This window comes from Trichosurus vulpecula, chromosome 1 (assembly GCF_011100635.1).
Source record: "Trichosurus vulpecula isolate mTriVul1 chromosome 1, mTriVul1.pri, whole genome shotgun sequence".
NCBI lineage: Eukaryota > Metazoa > Chordata > Mammalia > Diprotodontia > Phalangeridae > Trichosurus > Trichosurus vulpecula.
In genome coordinates this window covers 4,141,246-4,153,359 of record NC_050573.1, presented here as the reverse complement: position 1 = coordinate 4,153,359, position 12,114 = coordinate 4,141,246, and the positions used below count along the sequence as shown (strand labels likewise).

The window sequence follows — 12,114 nt, the reverse complement described above, 5'->3', positions numbered from 1 at the left end:
TACCCTGTGTGTGTCCCTCTGTTTCACATGTGTTTCTTGTAAACAACATATTTTAAGATTATGGTAGTTAATCCATTATGTTATCTGCTTCTGTTCTATGGGAGACTTCCTCCCATTCACATTCACAGTTATGATTACTATCTGTGTTTTTGTCTCCATCCTGTCCCTCTGCACATTTATGCTTTTCTTTCTCCATTCTGCTTTTCCCTCCTAACTAGAGTTTTGCTTTTGACTGCTGCCTTCCACAATCTGTCTTCCCTTCCATCAGTCCCTTTCCTTTTCTTGCTCTTTTACTTTACTACTTCTTCCTTCCCTTCTATCTCTCCCTCCATTTTCTTTCTCCTGTCCCCTCCAACTGCCTATAGGGAAAGTTAGATTTCTATGACTGAGTATACTATTCCCTTCTTATGCCAAATCCAATGAATGTAAAGTTCAAACCATGTTCATAACCCTCCCTTCTTTCCCCTGCACTGTAATATGTCTTTGTGCGTCTTCATCAAAAACTGACTTTTTCAGCAATTAATTAAGTTTTTTATTATCAAATCAAAATCAACTTAAACCCGCCCCCTCTGTCTATGTATTTTCCCTCTATATGATGTAATAATGATACAGTTCTCAAGAGCTGTAAGTATCATCATCTCATGTAGGGATGTAAAGAGTTTGTTCTGATTGAATAACAGGTTTTCTTTTTCTTTTCCCTTTTCAGGTTACCTTTTTATGCCTCTCTTGAGTCTTATAGCTGAAGACAAAAATTTTCTGTTGAGCTCTGATATTTTCATCAGAAAAGTCTGGAAGTACATTATTTCATTGAATGCCCATCTCCTCCCCTGAAGCATTATGCTCGGTTTTGCTGGGTAGTTGATCTTTGGTTGTAATCCCAGCTCCTTTGCATTATAGAATACCATTTTCTAAGCCCTCCAATCTTTTAGTATAGAAGCTGCAAGGTCCTGCATAATCCTGACTGCAGTTCCACAATATTTGATTTGTTTCCTTCTGGGTGCTTGCAATATTTTCTTCTTGATCAGATAATTCTGGAATTTGCCTACAATATTCCCTGGCATCTTTAATTTGGTATCTCTTTCAGGGGGTGATTGGTGGATTCTTTCCATTATTGTTTTACCCTCTGATTCTAGGATCTCAGGGCAGTTTTCCTTGATGATTTCTTGAACAATGCTGTCCAGACTCCTTTTATTCATCACGGCTTTTTGGAAGAGCAATAATTTTTTAATTATCTCTCCTGGATTTATTTTCCAGATCACTTGTTTTTCCAATGAGGTATTTTATGTTTACTTCCACTCTTTTTCATTCTTTTCATTTTGTTTGACTTTTTCATCATAGCTTTCAGGAAGACCAATATTTCTTAGATTGTCTCTCCTGGATCTATTTTCCAGGCCAGTTGTTTTTCCAATCAGATATTTCACATTTTCTTTGATCTTTTCATTCTTTAGATTTTGTTTGACTGATTCTTGATGTCTCATAGAGTCATTAGCTTCTACTTGCCCAATTCTAATTTTGTAATGTTTATCTTCTCTATCTCCTTTTCCATTTGGTTGATTTTACTTTTCAATGAGAATTTTCTCCATTTGCATTCTGATCTAACTTAACCATTTCACCAATTTTACCTTTTAAAGATTTATTTTCCTCATTGATTTTTTTTCCGTTTTTTCCATTTTTTCTTTTACCTCCCTAATTTGGTTTTTTGGTCTGGAGACCAGTTCACTTTCCCTTCTGAGGTTTCAGATGTGGGTATAGTGTCCATGCTGTCCTCTTCTGATTTGGAATTTTTGTTTTCCCTGTCTCCATAATAGAAATCAATTGTCTTTGGCTTCTTATGGTGTTTTTTATGGTGTTTTTTTTTCTTCCTGGCTTCTAAAGTGGATCTCTGTTTCTGGGGCTCTGGTTTCGTCAGGTGTGGGAGAGGGGTGATCTGGCTGCTGGGGGGGGTCTCTTCTTCCCCATTACTGTTCTACAGAATGGATGGTCTCTGCTCCTGTCTGTGCTGGTGTCTGCCACTTCCCCTCTCTGTGCAAAGGCATACCTGGGGTCCTGGCATTGATGCTTGTTAGCCCCAACCCCTGGGGCTCAGTTCCTCTAGTTGTTCAGCTGAGGTGAGGGCTGCTGGGACACCTTTCTTCCTGCACTAGTCTCCTTTCTCCACCACAGGGAAGAGCCCTCTCCCCCACTTCTCTCCCTACTGAAGCCCGCCTTGTGTCTCCTCTGTGTATCCTGAGGTATAGTTCTCTGGGTTTATTCAAGGGAGCAATATGAGCCATTTTACCTGCACATCCTGGCTACCGGGAGTCCAAGAAGGTGAGTTTCAAAATTTTTGGCTATAAGTTGGAGGCCTCTGAGCTAGCTGCTCCTGCGGTTGCAGGCTCTGTGCTCTGACAAACTCGTGTCCTGGACTGAGAGGCCTGGGGCTCAATGGTGGCCATAACTGGTACTTCTGCCATGGTCCTCTTCCTGCTCCAGCGTTTTGCTCACCCAGTGACCTCCCAGACTGCTGTGCTAGCTGGATTTCTCTGCTATTCACAGCTGATTTGGTCTGGTGCCCTTGTGTTTGCTGGAGGTTGGAGGTCTCTGGGCTCGATTGTGGCCTTAGTCGGTGCTTCTACCCTAGGCCTGTTCCTGCTGTGGCATTTCGCTCACCCAGCACTCTCCCAAACCCATGCACTGGCTGAATTCCTCTGCTGATCCTGGTTGGTTTGGTCTCTGTTTGACTGATTCTTGATGTGTCATAGAGTCATTAGTATCTATTTGCCCAATTCTAATTTTTAATGAATTGTTTTCTTCACTTAGCTCTTCACGAGAATATCTCCCACTCATCTTGCAATGGTGAGGTCTGTGCTGGTGGAGCCTGCATGCTAGACTGCACTCCTCTCCCAGCCAGGTGCAACAGCACCTTCCTATTGACATTCCAGGTTATCTTAGCCTAGAAATGTGCAATACTCTGTCTTTTTGTGGACTTTGCTGCTCTAGTATTTGTTCAGATTCACTGTTTAGAGGCATTTGAAGGACTTTGTGGGAGAGATCAGGTAAGTCGCTGCTTTCACTCTACTATCTTGATTCTGCCCCCTGGACATATAACTTTTAATGCAGCCTTACATCACATTAGCTTACCTGGATGCCAAATAATAAGATTTTCTGCTGGGGACCTGTTTTTTTTTCTACACATGACCTCCATTTCAATCTTACCCACCCACCCCTGGTGGATTGTTTTTCAGGTAAACAGTAACATACTGATATCTCACTATACTGCATTTTGAAGTTTGTGTTTTGAACAAATGTGTAATACTTTATTCTTATCCTTGTTAAATTTCAACTGAATTGTTTTTATTAATTTAATTTATTTCATATATTTAGTTTTAAGCATTAATTTTCACAAGAGTTTGAATTGCAAATTTTCTCCCCATTTCTACCTTCCCACCCACTCCAAGATGGCATATATTGTGGTTATACCATTCCCCAGTCAGCTCTCCCTTCTGTCATCCCATTCCCCTCCCATCCCCTATTCCCTTACTTTCATGTAGGGCAAGATAAATTTCTATGTCCCATTGCCTGTGTATCTTATTTCCTAGTTGCATGCAAAAACTTTTTTCTCAACATCTGTTTTTAAAACTTTGAGTTCCAAATTCTCTCCCTCTTCCCTCCCCACCCACCCTCCCTAAGAAGGCAAGCAATTCAACATAGGTCACATGTGTATCGTTATGTAAAACCCTTCCACGATACTCATTTTGTGAAACACTAACTATATTGTGCTCCTTCCTAACCTATCCCCCTTTATTCAATTCTCTCCCTTGACCCTGTCATTTGTTGAAAGTGTTTGTTTTTGATTACCTCCTCCCACTATCTACCCTCTCTTCTATGGACCTCCCTTTTTTATGTTCTCCCTCCTTCTTTCCTGTGGAGTAAGACACCCAACTGAGTGTGTATGGTATTCCCTCCTCAGGTAAAATCCAATGAGAGCAAGATTCACTTATTCCCCCTTACCTGCCCTCTCTTCCCTTCCTACAGAACTGCATTTTTTGCCACTTTCATGTGAGATAATTTACCCCATTCTATCTCCCCCTTTCTCCCTCTCTCAATATATTCCTCTCTCATTCCTTCATTTGATATTTTTTAGATATCATCCCTTCATACACACATACACACATATATACATATTATATATATACATACATATATACATATATATACATATACACATATGTATATTCCCCTCAGCTACCCTAATACTGAGGTCTCATGAATCATACACATCATCTTTCCATATAGGAATGTAAACAAAACAGTTCAACTTTAGTAAGTCCCCTGTGATTTCTCTTTCTTGTTTACATTTTCGTGCCTCTCTTGATTCTTGTGTTAGAAAGTCACATTTTCTATTCAGCTCTTGTCTTTTCGCTGAGAAAGCTTGAAAGTCCTCTATTTTATCGAAAATCCATATTTTGCCTTGGAGCATGATACTCAGTTTTGCTGGGTAGGTGATTCTTGGTTTTAATCCTAGCTCCATTGACCTCGGGAATATCATATTCCAAGCCCTTCGATCACTTATGGTAGAAGCTGCTAGATCTTGTATTATTCTGATTGTATTTCCACAATACTCAAATTGTTTCTTTGTGGCTGCTTGCAGTATTTTCTCCTTGATCTGGGAGCTCTGGAATTTGGCAACAATATTCCTAGGAGTTTTCTTTTTGGGATCTTTTTGAGGAGGAGATCTGTGGATTCTTTCAATTTCTATTTTACCCTTTGGCTCTAGAACATCAGGACAGTTCTCCTTAATAGTTTCTTTAAAGATAATATCTAAGCTCTTTTTTTGATCATGGCTTTCAGGTAGTCCAATAATTTTTAAATTATCTCTCCTGGATCTATTTTCCAGGTCAATGGTTTTTCCAATGAGATATTTGACCTTGTCTTCCACTTTTTCGTTTCTTTGGTTCTGTTTTATAATATCTTGATTTCTCATCAAGTCACTAGCTTCCACTTGCTCCAATCTAATTTTAAGGTAGTATTTTCTTCAGTGATCTTTTGGATCTCCTTTTCCATTTGGTTAATTCTGCCTTTCAAGGCATTCTTCTCCTCATTGGCTTTTTGGAGCTCTTTTGCCATTTGAGTTAGTATTCAGTATTCTTCAGTATTTTTGGATCTCCTTTAGCAAGTCATTGACTTGTTTTTCATGATTTTCTCACATCATTATCATTTCTCTTCCCAATTTTTCCTCTACTTCTCTAACTTGCTTTTCCAACTCCTTTTTGAGCTCTTCCATGGCCTGAGACCAGTTCATGTTTTTCTTGGAGGCTTTTGACATAGGCTCTTTGACTTTGTCGACTTCTTCTGGCAGTATGTTTTGGTCTTCTTTGTCACCAGAGAATGATTCCAAAGTCTGAATCTGAATCTGAGTGTGTTTTCGCTGCCTGGCCATGTTCCCAGCCAACTTACTTGACCCTTGAGTTTTTCGTCAGGGTATGACTGCTTGTAGAGTAGAGAGTACTTTGTTCCAAGCTTGAGGGGATGTGCTGTTGTTTTAAGAGCTATTTCTATACAGCCAGCTCTGCCACACCAGCACCCCTCCTCCCCCAGGAACCGCCAACCTGAACTGCCACTCAGATCTTAAGCAAGCTCTGCACTCCTGCTCTGATCTGCTGCTTAATTCCTCCCATCAGGTGGGCCTGGGGCTGGAAGCAACTGCAGCTGTAGTTCTGCTGCCCCGCGGGCGGTGGCCAAACCATGAACTCTGTTCACTCTGTCCCCTGCAGCTTTTCCCACTAACCTTCTCTGTTGTCTTTGGTGTTTGTGGGTTGAGAAGTCTGGTAACTTCCACAGTTCACTGATTCAGGGCACTAGGGCCTGTTCCTCCTGGCTCCAGTTCTGGTTGATCTGGGCACAGCCCACGCTGGGCTCTGCTCTCTCTGATCCCAACTATGAGCATGATAGACCTTACCCAGTGACCATCACGGGTGTCCTGGGCTGGAGCCCTGCTCCCTCTGCTATTTTCTGGGTTCTGCAGTTCTGGAATTTGTTCAGAGCCATTTTTAAAGGTATTTGGAGGGTCCTGGGGGGGGACCTCACACAAGTCCCAGCTTTCCAGCCACTGTCTTGGCTCCTCAAATGAATTAATTGTGCCTGATGTTCTATCCAATAAATATATTTTGGAAATCTCATGACTCTATCATTGAATATATAAGCTATCTTGAATAGGTTTCTCTTATCTGAAAAATCCTTTCCACTTATCAGAAGCATTGGTAATAATGCCCTGAACATTACACAGTAGAAGACATAGCACTGAACTCCAAGTAAAGATATAGAAGGAGAGGTGAGTGATCCAGACTGAGGAGTCTAGACTTCATGTCAGGTGAATCAGAAATACTCAGCTGGAGATTCTAGAGCAGTACGTGAGGGACCCTAAAAGGGTTGTGCTGGAATTATTTCTTACCAGCTCTGGAATTGCTAAATTTTCAATATGAGGAGTTAATATTGCAAAACATTACAACAAACTTGATTTATTATGTTGTTCATTGGCTAGACTTAGGAAATTGACAGAGAAAATGTTATTGATATAGATTAAATGAAATAGTTTTTGATACATTTTCAAAGTGCTCATTGTTAAACATTTACCAGCTCACCCCTAGATATCTCTGACTATGTATGGGAAGTTGGAGAAAGAACCACTTGAAATTCATTAATGAAAAGATGGCTAAATATAGTTGTCCCACAATGAGATGGGTAATCATTTAAAACTTTTGCTGGCTCTGGTGGGAATTGTGAGGCAATGTCCTAGAATAATTCCTGACCTGTGAACCCACTTTTTTCTTTATCCCTTCTTGGGTGTTCCTTTCTGGCCTCAGCAGGATCACATAGCACTTGGGAATAAAGATGCAGCCCAGTAACCCAGCACTGGAGGCAAGGATGGAGAAGATCTCTACAACAACCATGGCCTTGCCCTTGGTGCTCTGGTATGTGGGAAGGAAGGAGACCCAAACACTGCAGAAGACTAGCATACTGAATGTGATGAACTTGGCTTCATTGAAGGTGTCAGGAAGGCTTCTGGCCAGGAAAGCAACAGTGAAGCTTCCCAGGGCTAGGAAGCCCAGGTAGCCCAGGACACAGTAGAAGGCAATATCAGAGCCCTCATTACATTGAATGATGATTTGACCAGGTTCAGAATGTGTGTCCACATCAGGGAAGGGGGGAGAAATTCCCAGCCAAATGCCACAGAGAATCACTTGAATGCCAGAGCAGATGAGGACAACAGAGTTAGATACCCTGGATTGTACCCACATCCTGATTCTACTCCCTGGTCTTTTAACCCTGAAGGCCAGAACCACAATAGTGGTTTTGGCCAAAATAGAGGACACAGCCACAGTAAAGACAACTCCAAAAGTTGTTTGTCTGAGGAGGCAGGTGGCTGCAGTGGGACGGCCAATGAAGAGCAAGGAGCAGAGGAAACAGAAGGTGAGGGAGATGAGGAGAGTATAGCTGAGAGTCCGGTTGTTGGCCTTGACTATGGGAGTGTCTTGAAACTTCACAAACACCCAGAGAACCAGCGCTGTCAGAAGAGAGAAGGAAACAGCTATAAATGCCAGAGTCATCCCCAAAGGTTCTGCAATATCCAGGAAGGTCACAACCTTGGGGAAGCAGTGATCTCTGTCCTTATTCACATACTCATCTTCTGGACACTTCATACAGTGGTCCACATCTGAAGAGGAAAAGATTCCATTCAGAACCTATCTTCACGACCAGGTCATTCCCAGTTGAGGGTGCTGCTAGTAACCTCTTCTCTGAGATTACCACCCCTACCTGCTCTAAATTTATCTGTGAATTACCTTGCTATTTATTTATTGTCTCCCCATTAGAAGATGAACTCCCTGAATTCTTCTACTATGCCCCAGTATGCGGCACAGTGCCTGGCACCTAGTAGATATTTGATAAATCCTACTGCCTCTTGCTTAGTCTGTAAATGGTGCACTACATCTTGCTGGTGGTGGCTTGCATTGTGATTGGCATTATGCATGAACCAAGGCCCTAGCAAAATGAGCACGGTATCCTCAAATCATCTAAGTCTGGGAGAATTCAGGAGCTTGTTTGTTACATATGATAGAGTGTAGTATAATTTTTTCAGATGCCTTATGAACACGAAAATAAAATTGAATCCAGTGCTAATGACTGAAGGACTCCACTAAGAAATTTTTCTCTGCCTTCATAGGTCTTATATATGTTTCCTTATTTTCTCCTCTACAATTCAGTTCTTTTCATAACAAAACATGTCTTCATTGTCGTGTGTGACACTTTACTAGGAGAGTATTCGTTATTTTATTTTCCTTTCTAAAAAATGCTAGACTGTGATTTCATTAATGTAGTAAAATTTCTTCAGGTCTTTATTCTTTTTTTGTTGTCACGTAAGAATCAAGAAGACTTTTGTACAAATCTGCCCTCACACCACTCCTGAGTGACATTGTACAAGTCACTTAACCTCTGTTGCTGTCAGTTTCCTCATGGGTATATGAAGATAATACTACGTGTCACCTGGGGTAGTTGTGAGCATCAAATAAGATAATTTGTAAAGTGTTCTCTGAACTTTAGAAATCAATGTAAATGGCAGTTATTATTTACCAATGCAAGCAGAGAGGTCTTTTCTGCAAAGTATGGTTTTAGCGGAATGATTCTTAATCTGATATCCAGACATCTCTGAGTAGATTGGTAGGTAGATTTCAGAGCGTCTACAAATTTAGGTGTAAGAAAAATCATTATTTTTTACTAATTGTACATGAAATTTAGCTAGCCCTAGCCCTAACCCTTTTATCTTAAATAAAAGAATCAATACTCTGAAAAGAAGTCCATAATCTTCACAAATTGTCATGACAATAAAGGTGAAGAAACTCTCTTTTACAGAGTTTTCTTGGGCACAGAGGTGTTAGTTGACTTGCCCTGGGGTACAGAGGCAGTATGTGGAGACAGGACTGATCCAAGGTCTTCTGGACACAAAGACCAGCTCTGTTTCTCTTGCTATATTCTACCGCTCTCTGAGTTTATGGTTGTGATGATCATCTGGGAGTGTGTCCTTCCCCTTAAGAGTAGTTGCTGCCATCTCTTTTTTCTATATCTCTGACTTGGTGTCTTAATTAAACAATATGGATGAATAGAAAAGGCTCTGGGTCTACAGTCACGAGACATGAGTATTAGTCTTGGCACAGCCCACATAATATCTCAGTAACTCATTTTACTTTTGTGGGGTTAATAAACAAAATAAGACATTTGAAAAAGATGCTGACTGAGGTTCCTTCCACCAATGATATTCCGTAATTAATCCTCTGGCTGCTTTTCCCTTGACTGGCATACTTCCATGAGCAGATATTGTTTGGAAACCATTCCATTCATTCCATAAAACAATGAACAAGTAAGATTTACCCACTCCATTAAAAGTGTGTCCCTTCACTATCACTCATTCTTCATGTTCGCTCACAACTTGTGTGTCTAGACGTCTCTCTCTCTCTCTCTCTCTCTCCCTCTCTCTCTCAAATTCCTTCCTTCCCAATAAGATTATTTTCCCACCTGGTTCCAATGTTCATCTTAAATTATCCCATCTCCAAATCAATCTCTGTCCTCAGAGTCTCAGCTAGAATTTCCCCCTTCTGAGTTGTAACACCCACTTCAGCCTTTCTGCCTAATGAAGCCACCTTCTCCTGGGATTACCTGCTCCAGCCCTACATTGGTCAAATTCTTTTTCTGAAGTTTCTATCCAAGAAGAAATCTGAAATTCTGTATCCAGCCTCATCTTCACCACACCACACATTTCTAGTTGCAGACATGCCTAGATATTAGTCACCTTCATTCAGGACTTTGATGGAAAAATTTTAACAACTTTTTTTTAAAATGTATGCGTTTGTAACTTTAATACATATTATTAACATATTCTAGATCCTTTTTCCTAAATATAGATAATCAATAAATACATAAATCATTAATTTGTAACACTGGCTTATATTATCTGTGTAAATGTTTATACCGAAAATTGAACATTTCACCCTGAGAGATGATAGTGAGCTGGATCCAGCATAACCCCATTCCCTATCTCACTGTGCTCAGCCCAAGAATGAAGATAGTGGCTCGTGATCCACAAAGGGATAGAAGAAGATATCTGTTGAAATATTTATATGTATGTATGTGTATGTATACGTATGTATGTGTATTTATACATACACATATTCTCACACACACATATATACCTAGATACAGTTTCTCATATTTTACATGATATTATTATGACAGGTATCATTCTCTGCCTGTGCATTAATGTTTCCAGCTAAATGTCCTTACCCCTGACACTTACTCCGACTCTCCTTGTCAGTTTATATCCTATTACTTGGGCAGTGATGCTTACCGTGGGTTGCATATGACTCCAGTAGCCCAAACCCACACTGTTCTATGACAGAAGGCATACACGGAAAGGCCCCAGCAGACACTGACCAATTTGATTGGAAATCTCCCCCTCTGGGCACTGGGAACAGCTGAAGCAGCAGACAGGCTCTTCCTCCTTAGTTGTCTTCCTGTACCCAGGGCCACAACTATCACTGCACACAGATTGGGGCACCTGAGCCATTAACAAGAGAGTGGAAAATACTGTATTAACTAAAGACATATCCAGGGGAGATGGTGAGTGCCAAGAAAGTATACTCTCTGAAACAGCCCTATTATATTTGGTTCATGTGTCGATGGACGTTGCTAATGGAATGTTCAGGTGATTTCCTTTCTAGTGCTATTTCTGTCACATGCTGTGGTAGTTTGGTTGAAAACTGTTAACCTTTGGGGACTTGAATTGTATCATTTGTAAAATGAGAGCTTGGGCTTGCTGGTCTTATTCCCTGGATTGTTCTCATGGTAACTACCCAAGTTGCTGAATGAAAGGCTGACGATCATCTAAAATTACATTTAAACTACCCCAGCAGGGGCAATTATTTGTCTTGTATGCTGGATTTGGTAAACTAGGTGGTGGAACAAATTCTTTTCGAATCCATTTTATATTTAGATCTGTTATAAAGAAGAGTTTGCCACACGTATTGGCTACAGAAAATGATTGCACTTTTATTTTTGCTGTATGTTCCAAGTAAATTTCCCTTCATTAATTGGTTAAGTCAAATTGGGGAGCTGATTCCTGGCAATTTATATTGGGGAAAACTTAGCAAAATCGCAACTTAGAGCAACTGTTAGTAGAGATATGACATGACCATTCAAGGTTACCCTGTGCATTGGTAACTAAGGTGGGACTTTCTTCCTATTTTAGAATGATAAATTAAGTCTCTTTGATTGAGTCTTACTAGGTGCTAAATGCCAGGCCCAAACTTCTAATTACTAGGTGCTAAGCCTATGTAAGCATGAAACTCTCAGGGTCCTAAGGGGAGGTGCCAAGACCACAGCCAATAGTAGGAGCCTGATTTCTGGTCGCTCAGATGGCATTTGATGATGGCTAAAGAGTCTATAAAAAGAGATAACAGAGCTATTTGCTTGGGGCTTTGAGCCACAGGAGGAGTGGCGCACGACTCTGGGCCAGCCGCTCGCATGTTGGTTTCTTGATAACTATGAATTGTATTTGGTCTGTTTATAATGTATGTTTGTAATTTTGTTTGTATTTGCTCTGAAGTTCAGGGTGCTGGCTTTTTCTCCTTTACTAAGTAAATAAGATTTGTATGTTGGATTGAAATAAGATTGTTTACCCCTTAACGCTACTTTCCTTAGTAAAGCAGATCAAAAGAACCGGTGCTGGCAGCGCTTTTGTTTTTGGGCTTGTGTTGATCTTTCTCCCCCAGAACAGTGGCTAGGTGAATTGTTGAAACATGCTGGATCCCAGAACAGGAGATTGTAGCCTTATACTAGCAAACATTACTCTGAAAGAATGAGTTGGATTAGAGACTTCAGAGCTTTATAGGACCTAGAATGCTGTGGAAACATCTCCTAGAAGAAATTCAGATATTGTTAAAATTTGGAAAAATGTAGACCACACAAATTTTCCTTTCCATAGAAAGAAAACTTTGCCCAGTTGCTGAACCAAATTTTATTTTCACTCAATTAAAGTTTGTAGAAGTTTCAACATTATTCATGAAGATGTAGAGAAGTAGATGAGAA

The 12,114-nt window shown here is 40.5% G+C and overlaps 1 protein-coding gene across 1 annotated transcript in view; it reads right to left on the bottom strand.

Moving 5' to 3' along the window:
* Positions 1–6,728: 6,728 nt before the first annotated feature.
* Positions 6,729–12,114, bottom strand: part of LOC118843643 (vomeronasal type-2 receptor 26-like) — a 52,995-nt gene continuing 47,609 nt past the window's right edge. The window contains exons 5-6 of the mRNA XM_036751409.1: positions 10,462–10,585; positions 6,729–7,693 (exon numbers count right to left, since the gene is read on the bottom strand). Coding sequence (XP_036607304.1) covers positions 6,729–7,693; positions 10,462–10,585 — 1,089 coding nt within the window. The remainder of the gene's footprint in view (positions 7,694–10,461; positions 10,586–12,114) is intronic.